We start from the raw sequence: 23,215 nt of genomic DNA, 5'->3' as shown, positions 1-23,215 counted from the left end.
TAAAAAAAAAAAAAAAAGTAGCCACAATGTTAACAAATGAGGCCAAGCTCCAAAAGATTTTGAATTTCATGTGATTTTCTCATGGCCATGAATGTCTTTTGGCCTTTTTCAAAAATGTAAAAACCATTCTTGGCTCCTGGGCTATAAATAAGCAGGCCTCGGGATCCCTGGGTGGCGCAGCGGTTTGACGCCAGCCTTTGGCCCAGGGCGTGATCCTGGAGACCCGGGATCGAATCCCACGTCGGGCTCCCGGTGCATGGAGCCTGCTTCTCCCTCTGCCTATGTCTCTGCCTCTGTGTGTGTGTGAGACTATCATAAATAAATAAATTAAAAAAAAAAAAAAAAAAAGCAGGCCTCAGTTTAATGGCCAATGCTCTGTATCAGCCATCTTATTTCCCTATTCTAAGAGAATAGGGATATTCTCTATATTTTTTGTGAGCCATATTTTTATGGCTCACAGAACTGCCTGCTTGGCCTCTTCCTACCAGCAGATATTTCATGGTGATGTGCCACTCTACCTTACTGTTCCTTTATCTGGTCTCATACTTTAGGGTTCACAAGAATTACCTACAGGGAAATGCATTTTAAACAAAATTCCTAGGTGATTCTGATGCTAATAAAATAATCTTACTCATTTAAGGCACAGGTCATTTTCCACATTTTCAATAAAACTCCCTTGATTTGTGTAATACAACCATTACTGACTATATCATATCCTCTATGCCTCTAGCTGTGTGTATAAGATTTGTACACATGTAAGTATAAAATGTAAAATATAAAAATATGCACATGACTCAAGTATATCATAAGCCACCTGACCACAACCTCCAGATATTCCATTTTCCCTGTAGTACCTTCCTCAGGGACAGATGCACAGTGGGTTGGTAAAGTGCTCTGGACATGAATGCCATTCATAGATACAAATCAGTTCTCCCAAACTATATGTATACAGCTGACCCTTGAACAAGGGGTTCCAAACAGCCCCCAGTCCCCTGCACAGTCAAAAATCCATGTATAACTTTTTTTTAAGATTTGAGAGAGAGAGAAATTATGCACACACACACATACACACAAAGGCAGGCAGAAGCACAGGCAGAGGGAGAAAAGAGAAGCAGGCTCCCTGTCAAGCAGAAAGCCCAACTCGACTCGGGACCTGATCCCAAGACCCTGAGAGCATGACCTGAGCCAAGGACAGCTGCCTAATTGAGCCACTCAGGCACCCCTCTATATGCAACTTTTTAACTCTTCCCAAATTCAATAGCCTACTGTTGACTAAAGCCTTTCTGATAACCTACAAAATATGCATTAATCAATTGCTCCTCTTAAGCATTACACACTGTATTCTTAAAGTAAAAAAAAAAAAAATGTTTTTAAGAATACACTCATAATACTCTACAGTGTTCATGGAAAAACATAATGGATCCAAGCAGTTCAAGTCTGTTATTCAAGGGTCAACTGTAATTTATGCAGAAAAAAGTTAAACCCCAAAACCTTAAAATAGTGATCTTCTGAGAACTATGTGGAAGACACTGTTCAAATGCTCCTTTAATCCTCTGAGGCTGGTGCTGTCATTGTCCACATTTTACTACGGAATAGACTAAGAAGCTTGGCTCTAATTAGAGTAATTGTTGGCAATTTTATTTTCTTCTTGTATTTTGCATACTCCCCCACAATAATTAATTCTGTAATTTAAAATTTTTCTTTTTTAAAATAACCTGAAGTCTTTGGGTCCTACTTAGAAAAGCCCTGGCTTTTTGAGGGTCTTCAAAATCAGTACTATAAGAATTCTAGAGAGAAGTTTCACTTCTCACATATTCAACAACTCCTAAATAAGACAATTTATTCAAGGATGTATCTAGTGAGCTAAAAAGAAGCTAAACTCTGTCCACACTGTTTTGTTTTACTTTATTAAAGACCGTAAGGATAATACTATGTCTGGTCTTCCAACCTTGTAAGAACATTCTTAAAAAAAAAAAAAAATCCTTCTAATAAGGATGTTCATAATTAACCATTATCATTTAACTACTTATCCAAACTTAATTCAGATCTTTTAACCCTATGTAAATCTCATGCCCTATTCACTCACTACTCTTCACCCTCCTCTTTATGTTTTCAACTCCCAAGTTTTTCTCCCATAAGCTGTTCTGTTCCATGGAATGTTCTCTACTGCTCTTCATGTCTTTGGATCCTTACCTACAAATGTTTTGCACCCAACCACTTGTTGAATGAACACTGAATACTCACCAAGTTTTCTTTCTTGGAATGACCACTTCTTCAATCCCTTAATTTGAAAAATAAAACAAAAGTAAATCAGTTTCCCAATACTACCACTACTACAAGTAAGTGAAAATGTATTAACACAAAAACGAAATTGTTTCAATATATTTTTATATACCTGTTATATTAGTTCCTTCAACCTTTGGGAGGGTTGCACTTCCAGAATAAAATCTGCAAAAAATAAAAGTCCTAAAATGATACTCATTAATGAAGTTCCCACCTCATCTCCACCTATGTGCATTTTGAACCCTAATTTTCCAATTGTCATGGATCAAAATGACTGAATAATTCATGCCAATATACACTGAGAAGACATGGCCTGAAGAGAAAGTTCAAAACCATTACAAAATAGATAGAAGATATGGACACAATACAGTGAACATTTTTTTTTTAAAGATTTTATTTATTTATTCATGAAAGACACAGACAGAGAGAGGCAGACACAGGCAGAGGGAGAAGCAGGCTCCATGCCGGGAGCCCGATGAGGGACTCGATCCCCAGACTCCAGGATCACGGCCTGGGCTGAAGGCAGACACTTAACTGCTGAGCCACCCAAGTGTCCCCGGTCAATATTTTTAAATCAGGCAATCTCATTAAATAAAATCAGGGGAAAATTTTCAATAGCATGTGAACCACTGAAGCAGCTGATTTGAAATGAGACTTTCAACCTTGGTAATCTAAAATATTGAGGTCAAGAGGGGCAATTTAATGAGCTCCTCATTCGGTATGAATAACATCCTAATGATAAGACTAACCCACTTATAACAATTACGATGAATTAAGCTAAGATAACCAGGGCCTTTTATCCCACTTCATTCAACAATCAGGAATTTGCCAAATATATACATCCAAGTAATTGAAACTTGAAATTGCTGACCTTATTTTTCATCCAAAATACAGACCCACTGACCCATGACTGAATTTTTAAATGTTTTGATCGTACTAATGAACACAGTAAAAATATCAGTCACGTACACTATTATCTTGTGCATTTCCTTCCTACACGGCATTAGTACCATTCCTAAAATCACCAAAATGCAATTAGAAAAAAATGTACTTCCTTTACTGGTATCTGGTCTCAAACATCATTTTTAAAACAGTATTTCTCTCCTAAGTATCAACCTGAGAGGGATCCATTGTTTCAAATTATGCTGTTTCTCCCAACATTAGGACCACTGTAGTCTTGTGGGTGAAAGCAGAGGAAGAGATACCGCCGTCAGGCAAAGGAAATGAGTAGAAAAATGTCAACAGCGGCACTACCAGGAAAAAGCCTGGGATAGACAGCAGCATTAAGGCTGGAGCATTTCCTCCTTTTTTTGAGGACTTGAGTGAAGGGATTGCACACTAAATGTATACAATAAGTCATACGGTTTACTTACTCCTCACCATTTTTTTGTTTGTTTGGATGATTACTAGCTCCAGTCTACAAAAGAGAAAACCTATTATCCAATTAAAGAAACGTGACAATCAACAGCAACCCAAAGGCTATGCTCCAAACTTTTAGACTTCCTTGGTTTTATGAAGACCTGGATAATTTCTTTGGCCAACCATCCCCACAACATCCAGCACGCAGTGGCCCTCATAAAATGCCTTTAATTTGGGAAATCTTCCGAGTTCCCCCTGCTTGGTGAAAATGAAGGGCACCTATTCTTCTTTAAGATTTTATTTATTTATTCATGAGAGAGAAAGAGAGGCAGAGACACAGAGGGAGCTATTTTTCTATTTTTAAAACTTGAGACGGGGTTGCTAATAGCCACTAAAACGCAAGCTCCACGAGAGCAGGATCTTAATCCTGCTGACAGTTCTTAACTCTAGGATAAGCAAGCCACCCAATAAACAACTCCCTAACCGAGGAGCCTCAAGACCTTATTTCCAAGACTCCAGCGGTGCGGTGAGAAGCACGCGGTCGCGGAATTGCGCGTGCGCATCTGCCTCCATCGTACCTAGTTCCCCAGCTCCCAGAGAAAAGCGGACACATTGGAGGAAGTCGGCCAGGGGCCTCTTTCTCAGGGATTCTCCAAGCATCTCGTACCTGCAGCTGGAAATCTGTCCACACGGACTTGCCCGCTGACCCCTCAGCTTCAGGCAAAGCCTGCAGCGGAACCCCAGGCAGCGACTGATCGCTGCTGCCGCCATTTTTGGCTTCTTCGCGTAGCATCCTGGGAAAGCCTGACCTCGACCTTCAAGATTACCCAGAGGGGGCGGGGAACAGCTCGGCTATTGGCTGAAACGGAACAAGACAAAAGCAATCAAGAATTAGGTGAAAAGCTCGTGGCTTGAAAGACTTTTTTACGGAAGCTAAAGGCTCAAAAAGCCTCGTTTTCCTCTCAGAAATTTTCAGAAACTCTTATTTTAATGACATATATCCTCAGTATTTTCAAAATAAGAGGGCAAGCGAAAGTCATCAAATTACTTTCCCCCCCCACGGTGGAAGTGGTCTCGTCCACGTAAATCTCATCCCGGCGAGCTTTTCTCGCGCGCAAGCGCATTATAAATCACATGGTGGCTGCGTGCTTGAATTTGAGTTAAGCTGCCGGTGCTGATTAGAACCTCTCTCTGGGTGTCAGAACTCGAAACCTACCTGTAAGATGTTGGGCTCAAAGAACATGCCCTGGCGGAGGCTGCAGGGCATTTCCTTCGGGATGTATTCGGCCGAGGAACTCAAGTAAGGAGTTGGTGGGAAGCATGCTGAGTCGGTCTGTTCAGGCGGCGCCGTAAACTACTGTTCCCGAAAGGTCTTGCGCTCAGTTTATCCTCTGAGTCGCTGATGGTCGGGCGCGTTGCCTCTTGGGACCCGTAGTTCCAGGAACGTCTTGAGTCGGCGTGCCCTGCCTAGGACCCTTTGGTGCCAGGTTAGAGGTTGCACTGGGGAGAAGGAGGTTCCTAGGTTGCAGCGTTAGGGTTCATCGATTTCTTTGGTAATTAACCAGCGTTTGTGGCGTTGTAACGTCCCTGATGTAGTTAAAACACATATTTAGTCAAAATGGTTATCCTTCAAGACTCTGAAAGCGACAACTTCTTTTTGCTAGGACCCTCTATATTCTCTGCCTACTTACTAAATCAAGGAGACTCTCCTAAGTCCTCATTTTGATCATCATAGCATTTGGCAGTCTTGACCACATCCTCAGAACTTTATTCGTAGGACCTTACTGTTTTCAGGCTCTTTTACTTCTGTGGCAAAGAGAATGACATGTAACGGGTACAGGGTTTCTCTTCCTGGGCTGAAAGTATTCTGAATAGATTGATGATGATTGTGCAACTCTAGATATGCTGAAAACCATGGAGTGTACACTTTAAAAGGATGAATTGTGTAGTATGTGAGCTATATCTCAACGAAGCTCTTATAAAAAAAATTTTTTTTAAGATTTTCTTTATCCATGAGAGACACAGAGAGGCAGAGACACAGGCAGAGGAAGAAGCAGGCTCCCCACAGGGAGCCTGATGTGGGACTGGATCCCAGGACCCCCGGATCACGACCCGAGCCAAAGGCAGACTCTCAACCACTGAGCCATCCAGGAGTCCCGTGTTACAGAATTTCTAAACCCTTCACATGAAAAATAACAAAAGGAAAATTATAAACTGGGAGAAATACTTGCCACCGTTATAATAAAAGATTAATGATCTCGTGTGTGAAGAACTTATGTAGCACAATAATGAGGACATTAGGATTTCAACTCAAAGGACTAAACTTGAAAGAAAGATCATAATAAAAAATGAATTAACGTGACAGTGGAGTAGCATTTTTCCATTCGAAATTTGGAAAGGTTTTTTTTTTTTTTTTCTTTAAAAAGAATTTTTTTAAAGTAGATTTCATGCCCAACATGGGGCTTGAACTCAAGACCCTGAGATCAGGAACCCATGCTGTACTAACTGAGCCAGCCAGGAGCTCCGGAAAGATTTTCAGGTGCTTAGGTTCAGTCCTGGTGAAGACAATCTATTCTTAGCCTACCTTTTCTAGAATGCAAGGTAGCAGAATATATCAGGACTTTCAAACAATTTGCACTCTTTGATTCAGGGATTCTACTCCACTGAGGAAATAATTATATTTTTAGGACATAATTTGAAGTATTCTGTGCAAAAATCTTCATGCAGATAGGTTTCATAAGCTAACATATAAAATTATTACTTATAATAGTCTGGTTAAATGAACTATTAATTGCACGTTCAATGAAAGATTTTACAACTCTTAAATTATGTTTGCAAAGAATTTTAGTGACATAAAAATACTAATTTAATACTAAATGAAAATGGACACAGTGCTAGAAATACCAAATGATCCCAGTTATTTTTTTTTTATTTTTATTTATTTATGATAGTCACACACAGAGAGAGAGAGGCAGAGACACAGGCAGAGAGAGAAGCAGGCTCCATGCACCAGGAGCCCGACGGGGGATTCGATCCTGGGTCTCCAGGATCGCGCCCTGGGCCAAAGGCAGGCGCTAAACCACTGCACCACCCAGGGATCCCTGATCCCAGTTATGTTTCTAAAAATACATCAAGATGTATTTACACATATATATAATATATATATTAACTGAATGTTAACAGTGGTTTCTCCTAGGTTGTGAGATTCGGATAATTGTCTTTATTTTCAAAGTTTAAAAAAGCTTAAAAAGCAAAATTTGCATGAATGTACTTTAGTAAAAGTAGTTAGGTGTCCTATGTGAGCCCCCTTTAAACCAAACATGAAATACTGTGATGAAACTTTTAGTAAAACGGGTTATACTTCTCAAAGTTTTGCGTGTTTGTATTTGACTTCAATTTACTGCTTCTGCATACAGGGGTTATTGAATTATCTTCTCTCTATTGAACTATGTGGGCCTTGGAGTTAAGTGTGGTCCATATCCTGCCTCTGTCCTCCCCCCATCCTGGCTGTGTTACCTGGATTAAAAATCATCTAACTATTCTGAAGCGTTAGATGCGTTTCCTCCTTGGAAAAATACGTATCGTGATACCTCTCAGAGGGTTAAAGGCAGACTAAATGCTGCTTGTAAAGCGTTTAGTGTGTGGTAGGTACTTAACTATTTGTACACAGTCTCCATTGTATTGAGTGCAAGATTTGTACTAAATCTGTTTTTTACATATTTTACCACTCTTAATCTGTTAAGCACATACTTTTTGAGCAGCTATTGTGTGCAGGCGCTGTGCTAAGTGTTGAGCTGTAGTGGTTAGCAAGGCATACACAGATTCTATACCCTGAAGCAGTCAGCATGGCTGAGGAAACAAACATGAAATCATCATTTACGAAGCACCAAAGAAGAAACATCCTGGAAGTTGGGTAACCTTAGTTTTCCCTTGGTCTCTTTTTTATCTCCTTAGGAAATTAAGTGTTAAGTCCATTACGAATCCTCGTTACCTGGACAGCCTGGGGAACCCATCAGCGAATGGCCTGTACGATTTAGCTTTGGGCCCTGCAGATTCCAAAGAGGTGTGCTCCACCTGCGTTCAAGACTTCAACAACTGCTCTGGCCACCTGGGCCACATTGAGCTTCCACTCACGGTGTACAACCCTCTCCTCTTTGATGTACGTTCTGCCCTGGACTGCACTGTGTGTGTGTGTATTTCAGGGTTGCTGGTGGGATTTGTGAGGCCATCCCTGGCCTCAGGAGGTGTCCAAGGAAGTTAGCTCTAGACATGGAGTTAAAGTGCTCTTTACCATAAGATTTAAAATCTTGAGAGCCAAATCCAGGAAATTCAACTTGGGCTACAGCCTTAGCTAAATGAATTTCAATTTGATTCCAGTTAAGAAAAGCCACAGCTTGGTTCTGTACATGTAGAAGGAAAAAAGCATTCGAATTCATCCCCTATGCTTTAGGTTTCAGGGACTTCATGCCCTTTAGAAATCTAAGTAAAGCCTCCTTGACAATAGGACTTTTGGAGTTCTCCAAACCTCCATAAGGTCTTCTAGTGGATTTGTGGGCTTTTACTTGGTTGCAAGAGGAGCAAAGCCCAGAAGGCCAGACAGTGAACTAAGAATGAGGATCCTGTCTAGAGTCTACTTGTGTATTTTCAGCTTTTTATGTCAGTTAACCTAGCCTCCAGGATCTGTTTTAAACTCCACAGACGACAGTGTTTGTGATTTTTGTCTGTTAATCGTATTCAGGAAACAGTTTTAGTTAAATCAGTATTGAGTTAACTACTAAATATTTAACTAAGCTTAAGTTTGGCATTTATTTAAATACTACATATATTAAATATATTAAATACCTCACTTATTGATTTAAGGATTTTATTTTTGAGTAATCTTAATCTCTATATCAAACAAGGGGCTGGAACTCATAACCCCCAGATCAAGAATTGCGTGCTCCACTGACTGAGCCAGCCAGGCGCTTCTTAAATATTAAATGTTGTAAGTTAAATATTTAAATACTAAAATGAGTATCTGGTACTTAGTCAAATAAAATGAAAGTAGTTCCCTATCTCAGACCCAAAGTAAATTTCAACTTTTAAAGGCTTAAAATGAAACGATAAAAAAAATAGAATAGTATTTATCTAGTTCATAGGGTCACAGAGGCTTTAAGGTATATCAGGAAGTGGTCTTTTTTTTTTTTCAGGTTTTATTTATTTAGAGTGCAGGCATGCGAGCCAGGGGAGGGGCAGAGGAAGAGCAGGCTTCCTGCCTAGCACAGAACCCTGCATGGGCTCGATCGCATGACCCTGAGATCCCATTACCAGGAGATCGTGACCTGAGCCACTGAACCACCCAGGTGCCCTGGAAATGGAATTCTTCAAGGAATAAACTGGCTACATAAAAAACTTAAATACATTGAAAATTACCTTGACTATTATGTCTCTTTCTAATTTTCCTGCTTCTTTTTATTCCCTCTCTTTAGAAACTCTACCTACTGCTCCGGGGTTCCTGTTTAAACTGTCACATGCTGACCTGCCCCCGGGCTGTGATTCACCTCTTAGTCTGCCAGCTGCGAGTTCTGGAAGTGGGGGCCCTACAAGCTGTCTACGAGCTCGAGAGAATCCTGAATAGGGTAGGTGGGTGGTGGTTGTCATGGCAATCAGGGGAGCCAAAGCAGGAATAGACCTGTGTTTGTATGTTATCCCTAGATTTGTCATCCTAATAGTCACCAGAATGTTTGATCTTTACATCTTACAACTAGGTACCAATAGGTAGGTGTGAAAACATGAAGCAATAAGAAAATTAAAGACATGCTAATAAAATAATTGAAATACCATTTTACCTATCAATGAGGTTTTCTTTTTTCTGGATCTAGGAGCCAGTGGAGCCTTGTGCATTGCTTTGGATTGTTATATTTCTTCGATCTGTTTCAGTGCAGAAAATTGCTTTTCATGGTACTGACTTTTTTGAAGACTCAAAGCTATTTATCTTGTAGGGCTTCTCACATTCTGGATTTGTCTGATTGTTTCCTCACTAGATTCACATTTTGGTAAGAATACAACCTACACCATGTGAAATACATTTTACTGTATCATTTCAGGAGGCACTTGATGCCAAGTTGTTATGTTATTGGTAAGGCTGAATTTGTTACTTGGATAAGATGGAGACCACCAAGTCTATCATAGAGACATTTTTCTTTTTGCGATACAAAATTCCTTCAGGTATTCTGGTGTTGTTATTAAGTATCTTATGTAAAACCCATTTTCTATTTGTAAATTGAAATATAACTCATTTTTGTGTATTGATTTTTGTATGAAACAACCCAGCAAAAGTATATCATTAATTCTTTTTTTATATCATTAATTCTAATGCTTTACCTATAGATTGTTTTCAACACAATCTTACCATCTGTGAATAATGGCAGTTTTGTTTCTTTCCAGCTATGTTTTGTTTCTTTTTCTTACCTTATTTTGGTGGCTAGGATCTACATTACTGTGTTGAAGAGGTAGCAAACATCCTTGTCTTATTTCTTGCCCCAAGGGGAACTTTCACCTTTCCTTTCGACTTCCCATTCCTCAATAATTTAGTTTTAAAGACATTAGGTCAGCAGAGCACATAGGATTTTACATAGAGGTGTGGCCTTAGGTGAGTTGTCAGAGCCCAAACAAGATAGGAAAAGCATGCAAGAGGAGAACATCCCTGTATATGTGGGCAGCCCAACATGGAATGTCAGAGCTCACATAGGGTGAGGAAGATATACATTTAGGGATATGAGCTCAGCATAGGGTGTGAGTGCCCAAGTCAAGTGAGAAAGTACTCATGCTAGATGGCTCAGTGAGGGATGTGGGTGCCCAAATGGGATGAGGAGGGGTTCCACAAGGAGGGTTGCCTAGAAAGGAGTGTGACCCCAAGTTGAGTGAGAGGGATCCATGCGTGGGAGGGGTGGCAGCAGTGTGATGGGAGAGGGGTTGCAGACAGGGAGGGGGATTGATCCAATAAGTACATATTTTAAGGATAAGGCAGGCCAGATCTCACACTATTAGAGAACGGAGTTAGAAATACATGAAAAAGAAAAGACCTAGAGTTAATCCTATGGCTTTGGACTGGAATCAGAAATTTGGTCTAGTGTATAGTGTGTGTGTGCATATGCATGTGCACATATAAGCACATGTGATTCCAGAGACTAGAGCCAAAAAATTAACCCAAAGCCAAATTTGTCTGAGAGAGTAAGAAGAATCTTAAAACTTTACTCAGAGTAAATTATGGTTTTCTAGATACTTGTTTCAGATTTGTTGGTGTAAAATTATTCATGATACTTATTACTACCTTAAAAAATTTATTTTGTGGGATCCCTGGGTGGCTCAGTGGTTTAGCACCTGCCTTTGGCCCGGGGAGCGATTCTGGAGTCCCAGGACCGAGTCCCACGTTGGGCTCCCAGCATGGAGCCTGCTTCTCCCTCCTCCTGTGTCTGCCTCTCTCTCTCTCTCTATGTCTATCATGAATAAATAAATAAATCTTTTAAAAAAATTATTTTGTAAAATTCATACACAGAAGTGCCTTAATAACATAGTTTAACAAATAGTTAAAACGTAACCATCACCCATATAGTCACCTTCGTTGTCAAGAGATTGTCCAAGACCCCAGAAACCCTGTCTCTTTCCCCTGTCCTCATGTTTATTTTTGACCAGTGTTTTGGGGTTTTTTAAATCATTGTACTTAGAAAGTTCTTGTTAGGACTAATTGGAGGCCTGGGATAATATTGCCTTCCTTCAGAGAGGATTCCTATTTTTTCTGCCACGTGCATGGTGACCTTGGATCATTGTAGGCCTGGTTCAAAGCTGAGGGCTCCCTAGACTGCCCAGCCATTTGGAATCCAGGCTGCAGTCTGTCAGGCCCAGTCTGGTTCCTAAGAGTGTAACCCTTTGTGTTCCCAGCTTCCTGTGTTTGTGGGTTGGGAGAGTAGAGTTCTGTCCTGGAACTGACTCTAGACCCTGATTTCTGTCCTCTTTATCATTTGAGGTCTTCAAAAATGAAAAGTTCAAAGTTCAAAATGAATCAGTTGGAAAACGCACCCAAGGTCAGGACTGCTGTGTTGTGCAGCTCCAGGGAGCATCATGGAAGTTGGTCAGTGCCTCCTGCAGGGGGACGTAACTGCACCTCAGGTCACTCCGGAGCTATGCTGTGCCTCAGCCCTGTATCAGAGCCAACACGGCCCTCGTGCCATTTGACCTCTTAGCTGCTTGGCTACTCTTCAGTCTGCCTATTCCTCATTGTCCTGTCAGCTCTTCAGAGCTTTAAATATTTTTTAGTATTGTATCCTATCTTAGTTATTTTTAGTGTTAGGTTTGGTCTGAATAATGTAGCTCACCATTGTTGGAAACAAGATATTTGGTTTTGTTTTTTGTTTTTTAACAGTGGTGTTGCCTCACTTCTCTTGAACTAAATTCTCCCACCCTGGGAGGGGCTGGCCCATATGATGCTGCCAATCATATGCTTGCTTTACTTTGGTAGTATGGTTTTTTTCTTTGTTTTTCAGTTTCTGGAAGAAAATGCTGATCCTACTGCCTTCAAAATTCAGGAAGAGTTAGAACAATATACAGCCAAAATAGTACAGAATAATCTGTTGGGACCCCACGGTGCACATGTGAGTTATCTTGTATCTCTCTTTTCCTGTACCACTTGGTTTTTAGTGCAGTTATCACGGATCCCTGTATGCTGTCATTTCTGTATACCCTTCGGCTTCCCTAAGGCAAACCTGGCTTTGAATCTCAGTTCTGCCTCTTAGAGGCCTGTGACATCACAAGTTACATGCTGTCCCTGAGTCTCTGTGTCCTCTTCTTTAATGGGGGCCTACAGGACTGATGAGAGGAATAGAGGAAATTAAGTGGTGCAGGTACAGCGTCCAGCAAGGTTGAGGTATACTGTCTCACTTTGAGATTGGTATCTGGGTCCTTTTCCTCTGTTTCTCTCCAATGCTGTAAACCATTGTTACCTCCTTAGCTTCCCCACCCCCACAGCACCTGTGTATTTGTCCAGTGGATGAACGAATAGCATAGCTAATCAACCTGTACTAATCTTTCAAGTATTAATCTTAAAATTGAATTCACCTTATGCCCAAGTTTCATACCCAAGATTCTGAGTTAATGGGTCTGGCGGTAGAGTCCGATGGAAGTTACAGAAGCTCCCAGGAATGTTTCATTTGCAGCCAGGCTCAGACCCATTTGAGTAGCTTCACTGTGGATGTGCCTTTCTTAGGACCCTGAAGGCCATCCAAGGGAGATAGCAGGGAGGACATACTAGCTGCATAGGGAAAGATTTGTTTTACATTAACTAGCGTTTATTGATTGAGGACTTACTATATTCTAAGCGCCCCGTCCCACTGCACTCATGAGCTCTTAGTAACAGCTTGGTGAGGTAGTTCCTCTTATTCCCATGTTTAAGCTTAAAGAAGTCACTAATTGGCAGAATTTGGCTATATTAGGGTTCTGTGAAGAATGTTTAAGGAAGAGGAGGGCTCCTTTGTGTTTTGTTTTGTTTTTAAAGGTAAAAACTATAAAATGGAACATGTACAAGGGTTCTTCAAATGGTCCTGCAAGATTCTTTGCTTTTTCTCAACAGGTGAAAAATGTTTGTGATAGCAGGAGCAAGCTCATTGCTTACTTCTGGAAGGCACATATGACTGCCAAGCGGTGTCCCCACTGCAAGTGAGTATCAGGCCCTTGCCTTTCCCTTTCCCCAGAAGCCGCTGTCCAGTCACTCATGGCTGTTACTCAATGTCTTGTGGAAGTTTTTTTGTCCTCAGTCACAATTGTTCTCATATATAGAACTGGGCGGTCAGTTGTCCGAAAGGAGCACAATAGCAAGCTGACAGTCACATATCCAGCCATGGTGCACAAGAAGGCTGACCAGAAGGACACAGAGCCTCTAGGTAAGCAGGTTGGGCCCCTGGGTGGTCTCTGGCCACGTTTCACATATGTGGCCAACAGATATGTCTTGAACCTTGGGAATACCTGCTCGTTAATCACCTGTCGCACCTCTGTGTTTGTGGTGGGCCAGCAGTGGGGCAGGGTCCAAGCCTCTGATGGTCAGAGGGGACCCTGTTTGAGTGTGTGGCCCTGGCCTCTCACGTAGAACTGATGAGCTGAGCTACCTTATGAGAGTGCTAGTGGGCTGAATGAGATACATCTTGCCTCAGGCAGTAATTTTTCTGGAAGATTTTTGAAGAATAAATTAAGAATCTACTTGGTATATACTTAGAACCATTTTATTATCAGATGAGTGTGGATTTATTTTGAGGTGAAGTATAAAATGGTAGGTGAGTTTTAAAGGAAAACACTGAACATTCAGAGAACATCAGCACCTCCCACAGGCTGCTCTTGGCTGTCCACTCAGATTCCTGAAGTCAGTTCTGCTCTGCCACTGGGGTACTTGGGAAAAAATTTGATAGACTTAGTACTTCTACTTTCAAATTTATTATTTAAAATTTTTTATTTTATCATAGTTGACACACAACGTTACATTAGTTTCAGCTGTACCACATGGTGCTTTGATACGTTTATATATTATGCTCTGCTCACCACAAGTGTAGCTCCCATCTGTCACAATACAATCCTATTATGATATCATTGACCATATTCCCTATGCTATGCCTTTTATTCCTGTAAACTTACTCATTCCTTACCTGGAAGCCTATATCTCCTTCACCCATTTTTCTCAACTCCCTCTTTCTTCTCCTCTGGCAACCATCAGTTCTCTGTATCCATAGTTTTGATTGCACTTTTTGTTTATTCATGTCTTTTTTAGGTTCCGCTTATGAATGGCATCGTATGGTATTTGTCTTTTTCAGTCTGACTTATTTCACTTAGCATAATAATCTCTGGGTCCATCCATGTTGTTGCAAATGACTCAATCTCATCCTTTTTATGGCTGCATGATATTCTATCGTATATACATATGATATATTTCTATATCTATCATATATATTTCTTGCATCTTATCTATTCATTTTTTTTTTAAGATTTTATTTATTTATTCATGAGAGACACACAGAGAGAGAGAGAGGCAGAGACACAGGCAGAGGGAGAAGTAGGCTCCATGCAGGGAGCCTGATGCAGGGACTCGATCCCAGGACTCCAGGATCATGCCCTGGGCCGAAGGCAGGCACTAAACCGCTGAGCCACCCAGGGATCCCCTATCTATTCATCTGTTGGTGGACACTTGTTGCTTTCCTATCTTGGCTATTATAAATAATGATGTAATCATAGTAGGAGTGTGTATATCTTTTCAAGTTAGTGTTTCTATTTCCTTTGGCTAAATACCCAGTAGTAGAATTATTAGGTCATATGGTATTTTTATTAATTTCTTAAGGAACCTCCATGCTGTTTACCACAGTGACTACAATCATTTATATCCCCACGAACAGTGTAGAAAGGTTTTTTTCCTTTACATCCTTGCCAACACTTGTTATTTCTTGTCTTTTTGATTCTAGCCATTCTGACAGGCATAAAGTGATATCTCATTTTGGTTTTAATATGCATTTCCTTGATGTGTGATGTTGAGTATCTTTTCATGTGACTGTTGGCCATCTGTATGTCTTTTGCTTTTTTATTTTTGTAGTTATACAATTGTTTAAACATATTTTTTTTTCTTTTTGAAGTGAAAGTTAAGATATTCCATTTTAAATACTGACGCCGGTGCCTGACACGTATAGTATATACATGGTGCAGTCAGTGTGCTAGCATGGAAATATAACTTTTCCATATTATATATCTGTGACTGACCCCTCACTCTGTTGTTTATTCTGAGTAGCTTAGGGGAAGGTCATTGGAGTTTTGTTTCCAACTCTGTATACTGGCAATAACAAAACTTCTTGCCCAGAGTTGAGATTTCATGAGTGAAGGTCTTTAGTGTATTGTTACTAAACCTTATTCAAGAGCTTGAAAATGTGGAATAGACAGGGAAATAAGTTCTGTTCCTAGCAAAGCATAATCTATTACATTGAGGACCTTGACAAAGCCTGGAGTAAATAACTTAATCTATTTGGGTGCCATAACAAAAATATCATGGAGTGGGTGACATCTAAATGACAAACATTTATTTTTCACAGTTCTTGAGGCTAGGACTTCGGTGCTGACAAATTTGGTGTCTGGTGAGGCTCTGCTTCCTCATTGACAGTTGTCTTCTCCCTATAGCCTCATGTGGCAGAAAGGGACAAGGGAACTTTCTAGAGTCTTTTTATTTTTATTTTTTTTAGAGATTTTTTTTAAAATTTATTCATGGGGGCGGGGCGCAGAGACATAGGCAGAGGGAGAAGCAGGTTCCATGCAGGGAGCCCAATGTGGGACTTGATCCCAGAACTCCAGGATCACGCCCTGAGCTGAAGGCAGATGCGCTTAACCGCTGAGCCACCCAGGAGTTCCTGGAGTCTTTTCATAAGGGCACCAGTCCTGATCTTAAGAGTTCTGGTCTCATGACCAAATCACCTCCCAAAGACCCCATCTCTAATAGCATCACGTGGTGGGTAGGATTTTAACACATGAAACTGGAGGGAACACAGACTTTCAGACCTTTTATTTTAGACTAATTCTAGGCTTATAGAAGAGTTGCAAAGATAGTACAGAGAGTTCCCATGTACTCTTTATTCAGTGTTTCCTAATGTAATATTTCATTACCCTAGTGAATTTGTCCAAACTAAGAAATTAACTTACCCTGCTGCTATTAACTGAACTACAGACTTTATTTGAATTTCCCCGGTTTTTCCAGTGATGTCCTTTTTATGTTCCAGGATCTAATTGTGGATAACGCATTGCATTTAGAAAGCCTATTTAATTTTAATTGTTAACAGTTAACCACAAAGGTGGATTTTTCTACACTTACCTATAAATAGCGCCTAAAACAATTTTTCAGGTTGAGAATTGCTATTCTGGCCCCTAGTACACCTTAGAAAATGTTCATAGATTGAGAACAAAGATGGTCAGAATTCTAAAAGATAAACTATTTCTTTGGGGCAAATGTCTAGCAGTTAAGTAGCCTTCCAGTGCCTTTGCCAAATGCATTCTTCTAAAATCTTTCACTGCAGCTATGAGAGTATGATAGTGCCACCCAAAATTCTGTGGATTTGGAACAAGATGACTGTAGTCTTCAGCGGTTCCAGGATTGGGATTTTAGTATTTAGCAAACATTTATTTGTTGGGCACTCAACCTCAAGCCAACAATCACGCCTGTGGCTGAGTACAGAACCAAGGTGGAGACCATGTGGCCTCTGCTGTCAGAAGAGGCTGCAGGTGACAAAAGTCAGTAACTTCAGGGAGCAGGTGACATGGGAATAGATGAGTGTTCTGAACAAGGGCTGGCCATGTTCCTGGCCAAAGGGAGCCTAGCAGTGAGGCCTGTGCCTCTATGGTTGCTACATACTAGTGATCCCACGAGGAACACCATAAGTTTGTGAAATTCTCTGTGTGCTCCAGAGTGCCCTCAAGCCCCACAATGCACATTAGCATTTTAAAATTAGGAGTGTGGGTGGCTGCATCTGCTTTCAGCACAGGTCATGATTCTGGAGTCTTGGGATTGAGTCCCACATCGGGCTTCCTGCTCAGCAGGGAGTCTGCTTCTCCCTCTCCTCTACCCCTCCCATCTGCTTGTGGTCTTTCTCTCAAATAAGTAAATACAATCTTGAAAAAGAAACAAAATGAGGATCCTTATAGCCAAGACACTCTCCACTGTGATCCAGTCTTCCCCAAGTTGTGTGACCTCCCAACTGACCCCTTTGTCATGTAGCAGCTCTTAAAGCTGAAATGAAACCCACATTAGGGATGTTCTGAAACCCTATCTAGGGAGAATTCATTTTTGTAGGTTGTACAACTGTCTTGTTAAGGATGGTGTAGCCCATGCGAGGTAGTGGCTTCCTACACATTTCTCCTGACTTTAAAATCCTGTGATCAAACAACTCGAGTCTGCCTTCATTGTGATGAAACTGCAGTGGGGCACTTCATGTATGGGGAGCTACTGGGATGGGAGCTGGGGAGGATTGCTAGATTCAACTGATCTTCCTCAGCCCTTCAAACATGTTTTAGTAGGTGAGGAAGTCCAAATAGTCATTTTCAGAAATGCCCACAAATTGTTGTTTAGCTTAATGGAATCTGTGTTTTCCCACTGAATATACATAGCTTTCTGATGCTGTGGTTATTCCTGAAGGTCAACGCCTCTTTTCATTGCTTACCCATACTTCCTTCAGTTGCACTAATTGAAATGTTTTGCTTTTATAGGAATCAAAATTTTAAATGTGTATACTCCTTGACCTAGCAATTCCACTTTTATGACCAAGAATTAGACATACCCAGACCACAGCACACCACATAGTATTGTTTAAATAGTTTAAAATAGGAAGTCACTTAAGTGCCAATCAATAATAGACTAAATTGTGGTACATCTATTAATTATTATCCAAGTTTCATATTTCTCTCTAAAATCTTGTGATGACAAATCCTCTACAGATGGTAAAGAAACTTAATTGAAGAAACACAGATGCAATTTGAAGCTGGATTTTAGAAGTGTAGAAAAAGGCAAGAGTGGGTGGGGTCTGGGGCACCTGGGTGGCTCAGTTGGTTAAGCATCTGCCTTGAGCTCAGGTCATGATCTCAGGGTCCTGGGATCAAGCCCCATATTGCACTCCCTGCCCAGAGAGGAGTCTACTTCTCTCTCTTCTCCCCCACACCACCGTGCTCACTCTCTTTCTCAGATAAAAGGGTGAGGTCTGTAAGAATAGGTTACTGTAGGTTGTTGTGAATATGTATTTTTGAGCCAGTGACTTTATTATCTGCTGTGTGCCAAACACTGTCAGATGCTAGGAACGCAGACAAGACAGAGTTTCTGTGGTAAGTACATAACATGGGAACATTGAGTAATACCTGATTTCAGTGAGTTTATCCCAGAAGTTAGTTAATTTTGAAACTACAGAATCACATTCTTTTTTTCGTTAATCATCTAAGTACCTAGAGCCCTGAGCACCTGGTGCAGGGTTGCCTGAGTGGCAAACCCAAGTTTGATTTTCTGACTTAGTCTTGGTGTAGCTGATAGTGCAGTGCGCCAGAGTGCTCTTGCTTAATCTGAGAAACCAAAATTATTCTCCTCCTCACATCCTTGCATGATACTTATAAAAGGAAACTGAATATACTTCTACCCATAAAAATGTTCGTACTTCTTTATCGCTAATTCTGCTTTTGTGTATCTTTCTGATAAAATAAAGTGTATTATTTTAGTGTATAATTAAAGTTTTAATACAATAATAAACACTTCATGTGCATGAAGTTTGTTTTTTGTTTCGTCATAGTGTAACTTAGAAAATTGGGATCCACCCTGATGTCCATATACTATAAAAGTATGGTTTAGGTCACTAGGAAACATTCTTTCAGTGGACTATCATGCAGTCATTAAAAATGTTATGTGGCAACATGAAGAAATGCTCACTAAATGAGCAACGCACTGTACAGAATAAATCCACACTTAAGATTACAGTTATAGATGGTTAAGCATCTGACTTTTGGTTTTGGCTTGGGTGGTGATCTCTGGGTTGTGAGATCGAGCCCCTCATTGGGCTCCACACTCTGCAGAGAGTCTTTGGGATTCTTTCTCTTTCCCTCTCCTCCCATCCCCTGTACGCACAGGCACTCTTAGTATCCCTAAAATAAATATTTTTAAGAAGGTTATAGTTTTTTTAGATACTGTATAAACCAGAGGGTTGGAATATAAAGTATGTAGAATGGTAATGGAATGATGTGTGATTTATTTTTCTTTTGCTCTGTTGGTGTTATGCAATAGTTATATTGTTTCCCTTACTTTAGAAATTAGTTTAAGGGGGAAATAAATCCAGAGCTGAGACTAAGCTGTTCTAGAGATTGATTTTTGTGGTCATATTGCAGGCTTGGCAGGGTGGGGAGAAAGCATTGATAAATCCCATTACAGAAGGAGTGCCTATTATTGATTTATTGTGCTTTGATTTCACCTCCTGGCTCTAGGAATTGAGGAAACTCAATTGGGAAAACGAGGGTACCTAACACCCACCACTGCCCGAGAACATCTTACTGCGCTTTGGAAGAACGAAGGTGCTATACCAACCCAGATAAATCGAAATGAATCTCATTTCAATCAATGGACTCATTTATCCTGCCTTATTATTTAATGTTTTCAGAGTTGTGGTAATTATAGATGTCTCCCGAATTTAGTTCATAGGTTTGGGGCTAGCTTCTGAGTACATTGTCAAGAAATAGGCAAGAACCATGAACTTGACAACTATTGTAACAAAACCTGGTCATTAAATGACAGCTATGGGTGGGCCTCGCTTAATATAGTTTGAGATCTTTCCAGAAGGTACAGTGTAACTCACATTATTTTAAATACTCATAAATTTTTTAGAAAAGAATTCTAAGGCAGTTCCTCCTATGACCCAAAAAATGAACTCTAACATGTCTTTTTTTAAAATTAGGATATTTCCATGTTTTAATTCCCTACAAAAAGGAAAGTCTTCCATTCCTCTTGCATGTATAACAAAAGCTAGGCAGTATATTCAAGCCCTCATGTCACCACCCTCTGAGAGTGCTTTCGTTCTGGAACACTGAATGCAGCTGCTGTGTAATGATAAGCACTTAAAAATGAAAATGTTGCTGAAGGGATAAGTGATGTCGGAAAAACACTCAAGTTAGTGTGATCATTTCTGTGGCAGGCCCTACCACTTCTATTCATTCTCTCTGTAGCTTTTTTTTTTTTTAAGTTCACTAGAAACTTAAAATAGAGCTTTGAGCCACAAAAACGATCTCTTCTTAGTAGTGTCTACATGGAGAGTTTTGTTTTATTTTTAAGAAGGCTAAATTTTTTTTTATTTTTTTTTCCATATTTCAGATACATTTTTTATAGATACAAAAGCTCTGTGTGTGTGTTTGTGTAAGTCTAATCGTCCAGGAGAGTGATGAGAAACAAGGGGAGGTTTTCATTCCCCATCCTTGTCCATCTCGCCCTTGGGCTAATAAGTAGAGGGGGGCCATGCGCGGTACCCATCCTTAAACCACCATCTCACCTCTGCGCAGGTTCTCAACATGCAAAGACTATTTTTAGAAAGGAAAATGTGATTTTACTTTACATATTGTCTCATATTCTGTCCCCCCCCCCAGTGGAATTTTTGTGATCATTCATCCCTGCCCTACCACATAAATGTAAATGATCATTTTGGTTTATTTCACATACAGGATTCTTTCTGAATTACCTTTTTTCTGGACTAGAAGATGTTGACATGGAGTCTAGATTCAATCCCAGTGTGTTCTTTTTGGATTTCCTGGTGGTGCCACCCTCAAGGTAATGCCCTTTAATTGAGTTTATTTCACCTGGAAAAGGTGTATTGAACAATAGAATAATGACCTCTGGGAGAGGCTTGAAGGGCCTAGCACCCTGAAAAGTAAAACAGCAGTTCCACACCCAGGTTGCAGGTGGTTGGGAATATTTGTCCTGACAGTAGTAGCAATATTTATTGGTTTTTGAGTGTGGTGGGTTGTGAGTGGCTCATACCAGGGATGAGCAAGAGGCTGAAGAACATGATCCTTCTTTCCTCACACTAAACAGTCCCTGATTCCATGTGTCCCCCTACAGGTATCGCCCTGTCAGTCGACTGGGGGACCAGATGTTTACCAATGGCCAGACAGTGAACTTGCAGGCTGTCATGAAGGACATGGTTCTGATCCGGAAACTTCTAGCATTGATGGCCCAAGAACAGGAGCTGCCATGTGAGGTGTCAGGACCTGCCAAGGATGAGGTCAGGGCTGCCTTGAAGCTGATGTCATCAGTATATCTGCTTAGTTCTAATGCCTGCAGTGCAGATGCAAAACACTGGCGGTGCAGGGAGATGCTGGTTGTGTATGAGCTATCATTTGAGGGAACCTAAGTAATGTTGGGGGAAAGCATGATATGAGCATGGAAGGATCTATGTTCTTTGTTGAGTTGCTTTAATTTCGTGAGCCCATCTCCACTGTAAAATGTGTATGGTTAATGGTAAGATTTTACATATAGGTTGTTCTGGGCCATCTGCCCTCATTGGCAGTGACTGGCAGCTCTAGAAAGAAGAGTCTGCATCCTGTGGGCTCTAAGAATGTCCCTTTTGGGTTATGGTACCAGAGCCTGAGCCATCCAGCTCTTTTTTTGGCTTATTAAGATTTCTAGCATTGGATTCAGGAGAGCATTATTGTCAATTGTAGGGATTTCCCAGAATAGGACTATCATGCTTGAGGCTTCTGCTTCCCCCTCAGTAAATGATAGAGCTGGATTCAGTTTTCCTGTTTCAGCCGACTTTCCAAGCTACTTCAGTGAGCCAAGTCTTCAGTGGGCATAAAGATGAATCAGGCACTCAGAAAAGTTGCTGAGATGACTGGGGTCCTTCCCAGCTCTGAGATGCTCTCTGGATGGAAGCAAGAAGGGCAGTCTCAGCCTTAAGTGGACAGGGCTCTCAGGCTCCCTTCCAGCTGCTGGCAACAATTCTTCTGTGTCAGGCCCATCACCAGGTGGCGCCACTCTCTGCCTGGACACATGTGCTGTGGGTTACTCCTACTTAGCTCTGAACTGTCCTTGGTCTTGCTTAAGTTTTCTGATCTGTCAGGGTAGGTGTGCTTTCAGAAACCTTCAGTCTAAGAGAAATGTGCCATCTGCAGGCCCTGGTCCAGTTTGGGTGGAAGGCCAGAGGATAGCCAGGACCCTTGACCAGAGCTGAGAACTTTTATTTTGATGCCCTTTGAAAATAGAGCTGCCCTTTGTTAAGAAAGGAAGGAAAGAAGAAAGGAAGGAAGGAAAAATAAAAAAAAAACAAGTGTCTGCAGAAATAAACAATATCTTCTCTGATTCTTAAGGTCCTTGCTACCTGAAGTCATAGTGCCTTCTTTCTTTGTGATTAACAGGATATGTTCTTATTTATTTCCCCATAAGCTCCCCACATACCATTCCTATGGTAGCCCTCTCATGGGTCTCATTAAAAGAGTAATCATATAGTCCTGAGCCAGGTAATGTCATAAACAGTGAGTTAGGCTGACAGGGCCCCTGTCATCATCTAGGTGATCATCTCTCCCTGTGAGGCTCCCTTAGCTAGATCAGAAAATATATCTGTTCTCCCTATAACTAAAGAAGACGCATCTATTTCTTACGGTTGAGGACAAACCCACTACACTGGTGGTTTTCATGGCACTTTTATTTACTATATATTCACACTGCCCCCCTCATACTTTTACCAACATGCTGACAGGTTTCTTCTCTCAGCTCACTCACTCTGCACACTGGGGGACATCCATCTATCTCGTGTCTTACTTAGCCAGGGGACAGGTGGTCAGACAGTGTCAGTAGGTGGTGCTGTAAGGCAGATTAAGAGCCTGTTTCCTGGACAGGTAGGGAGAGAAGGAGGCAGAGCCAGGGGCAGAAAAATTAAAAAGAATTGGTTAAATATTCCAGTGAGGCTTGGATTTCAGCCAGTCCCTTGACATATTTAAGTTGGGGGCTCATATTTTATCTATCTTTATTTATTTAACTTATTTTAAAAAAGGTTTTATGTGTTTATTCATACAC

At 40.8% G+C, this 23,215-nt stretch overlaps 2 protein-coding genes across 4 annotated transcripts in view; one reads left to right on the top strand and one right to left on the bottom strand.

Annotated features, from left to right (window-relative positions):
- PTCD3 (pentatricopeptide repeat domain 3) overlaps window positions 1-4,960 on the bottom strand; it is a 30,741-nt gene extending 25,781 nt beyond the window's left edge. Inside the window, exons 1-4 of one of the 3 annotated variants that reach the window (XM_041755117.1) lie at window positions 4,859-4,960; window positions 4,310-4,501; window positions 2,396-2,466; window positions 2,245-2,281 (exon numbers count right to left, since the gene is read on the bottom strand). In XM_041755117.1, the coding sequence (XP_041611051.1) occupies window positions 2,245-2,281; window positions 2,396-2,466; window positions 4,310-4,413 (212 nt within the window). In that variant the 5' untranslated portion in view covers window positions 4,414-4,501; window positions 4,859-4,960. Of the gene's footprint in view, window positions 1-2,244; window positions 2,282-2,395; window positions 2,467-4,309; window positions 4,502-4,858 lie in introns of those variants that run through there. The other 2 variants (XM_041755118.1, XM_041755119.1) reach the window with 2 other exon arrangements.
- The window catches only part of POLR1A (RNA polymerase I subunit A), a 71,881-nt gene continuing 53,434 nt past the window's right edge, over window positions 4,769-23,215 (top strand). Inside the window, exons 1-9 of the mRNA XM_041755116.1 lie at window positions 4,769-4,942; window positions 7,597-7,801; window positions 9,111-9,260; window positions 12,165-12,272; window positions 13,247-13,332; window positions 13,453-13,556; window positions 19,642-19,728; window positions 20,866-20,971; window positions 21,263-21,425. Coding sequence (XP_041611050.1) covers window positions 4,866-4,942; window positions 7,597-7,801; window positions 9,111-9,260; window positions 12,165-12,272; window positions 13,247-13,332; window positions 13,453-13,556; window positions 19,642-19,728; window positions 20,866-20,971; window positions 21,263-21,425 — 1,086 coding nt within the window. The 5' untranslated portion in view covers window positions 4,769-4,865. The remainder of the gene's footprint in view (window positions 4,943-7,596; window positions 7,802-9,110; window positions 9,261-12,164; window positions 12,273-13,246; window positions 13,333-13,452; window positions 13,557-19,641; window positions 19,729-20,865; window positions 20,972-21,262; window positions 21,426-23,215) is intronic.

Source organism: Vulpes lagopus, chromosome 5 (genome assembly GCF_018345385.1).
Source record: "Vulpes lagopus strain Blue_001 chromosome 5, ASM1834538v1, whole genome shotgun sequence".
Classification (NCBI taxonomy): Eukaryota; Metazoa; Chordata; class Mammalia; order Carnivora; family Canidae; genus Vulpes; species Vulpes lagopus.
This window is presented reverse-complemented; position numbering and strand designations above follow the sequence as displayed.